Here is a 2,319-nt window from a genome sequence, read left to right on the forward strand (position 1 = left end):
TAATTTTATTTCTTGTTGGAGGTCTATTATTAATTATCATATCCTGAATTTGAGTAACAACGCAACCATCAATACCACCAATCATCATTATAATAATGATAAAAGAAGCACACACAACAACAACATATATTTATAAGATAGAATAAACACATGCACTTTACAGAATAAACACGTGCTAAATAAAAAGCACGTGCTGAAATGAAAAAACACGTGCTTTATAAGAGAAAAAACAAACACATACCGATAATTATGAGTGACGTCACAAGAGAATTAAGATTTAAAATAACCCCCGTTAATCCTAATCCTAATCCTAATCCACAACATTATTACGTAATTAGTTATGACGTAATATTAGATATAAGCACGTGTTATTATGACGTCACATTAGAGATCCCACTATAAAGTTCACGCGAGATATTATGACGTCACATTGCTGACTCAGCAATCCCACTATAAAAAATCCCACTATACGGCCAGGACAATACTACTCCAAATTCACGGCTATAATGTTAGACGAACTTCCATCCTCGTCGCCAATGTAATGTCCCCTTCGCTGATATGTAATAACTCACACAAATCTTTAGCTTTTCTACAATCGCTTTAATACAAAATACACAAACGATACAAACGAAAGAACAACTTCAAACGACAGCCTCGTGATAAGTTGTCACGTGACTTTAATCTAATACAAATAAATCTAATCAAGTATCCCGATTCTACATCCCTTCCTTTCCAGTCAATTTAGTGTTCGAACAACCAATCATAACTTCAACTACACGAACTATCGTGTTCATACTGTTTCGTAATATATTTGTATCACTTTGGTTTGTCCATGATAAAATCATTGAATCGCTCGGGTAATCTAATCTCCCGCTTAAGTCTATTGGTGATAACCGTTTCGCTATCCGGTTGCGGCTGTTGTTGGGACTCGCTTTCCGTAGCTGACTCCACTGGATTATTATATGGTTTTACAAATGAACTGTCTCTCCTAAAGATCGAGCCATCGTCCGCCTCTACCATCACTTCGTTCCCCTCCTTCGTGACCACCGTATACGGCTCCTTTTCGTAGTTGGCAGCTAACTTCCCTGACGTTTTAGTGTTACGTAGTAGTACTTGGTCTCCTGGTAGAATAGTGCTATCATTTGCCCTCCTTTTTTCATCTGCATTAGCTTTTTGTACTAGCTTGTTTCGCCAATCGCGATCCCTTATGTTCTCATCAAAGTCGTCTATATCTCCCCTAAGTTCTGGAAGTTTACTTCTCAGTTCACGTTTGAACATAAGGAACGCTGGTGTTTTTCCAGTTGTGACTTGCGGTGTTGTTCTATACGCAAGAAGGAATTGTGGTAACTCCTTTCTCCAATCCTTGCCTTCAACTTGGGCCACTTTTAGTGCCTTGAGAAGAGTGCGATTTTGGCGCTCCACTTCACCGTTAGCTTGTGGCCAAAGTGGTGGTGACGTTCTGTGTTCAATATTCACTTGTTGTAAAAACCTCTTGAACTCCTCACTAACAAACTGTCTCCCGTTGTCTGATTTCAACGAGTAAGGAAAACCAAATCTAGCAAAAATTTCGTTTAGCGCTTTGATAATCTTTTCTGAAGTTGTTGAGTGCATAATGGAAACTTCGTAGTATCGACTATAGTAATCCACGACTACCAGCAAGTATTCTCCGGTTGGCATTGGCCCCATCAAGTCTACTGCGACATCTTGCCATGGGCCTGTAGGCATCTCGGTCCGTTTCATGGGTTCCGGTACATTATACTGGCTGACTACTTGACATCCATGACACGATTTACACACTCATTCAGCATCTATGTCCATCTTGGGCACCATACTTTCGTTCTTAATCTGCTTTTCGTCTTTACAATTCCTTGATGGCCTTCATGTGCCGCTTCCAAAAACCTTTCTTCGCACATCTGAGGAATAACGATTCGATTCCCCCGTAAAACAAGTCTACCAATCATGCAGAGCTCATTCTTTACACACGCATATGCCGACAGTTTACATTTAGTCCAATCTCCCGATTCGATATAGTATCGCACACTTTGTAATTCAGCGTCGATTTCTGACGCTCTCTCTATTTCTTTAGTCGTTAAGGCCACGGGTGTCGCTTGTATGGCAACGAAACGGATGACGTCCTCTTTCTCGCTGCTGTGGTCTTTTGGACTCTTCTGGTTCATTCTAGACAAAGCATCGGCAATGTTCGTCTTTCCAGGCCGGTAAACGACCTTGAAGTTGTGGCCACTGAAGCCGTAATACCCATCTTTCGATCCTTGCTGAGGGTTTTCGATGTCTTGTTGAAAATACACTCTTGTGCTTATG

The 2,319-nt window shown here is 40.6% G+C and overlaps 1 protein-coding gene across 1 annotated transcript; it reads right to left on the reverse strand.

The window, feature by feature from the left end:
- Positions 1-816: 816 nt before the first annotated feature.
- Positions 817-1,725, reverse strand: LOC114542048 (uncharacterized protein K02A2.6-like). The gene has a single exon (XM_028561797.1). It carries the CDS (start codon positions 1,723-1,725, stop codon positions 817-819), a length of 909 nt encoding a protein of 302 aa, XP_028417598.1.
- Between the last annotated feature and the right edge of the window lie 594 nt (positions 1,726-2,319).

This window comes from Dendronephthya gigantea, unplaced genomic scaffold (genome assembly GCF_004324835.1).
Source record: "Dendronephthya gigantea isolate DGI-Jeju-01 unplaced genomic scaffold, DenGig_1.0 000330F, whole genome shotgun sequence".
Classification (NCBI taxonomy): Eukaryota; Metazoa; Cnidaria; class Anthozoa; order Malacalcyonacea; family Nephtheidae; genus Dendronephthya; species Dendronephthya gigantea.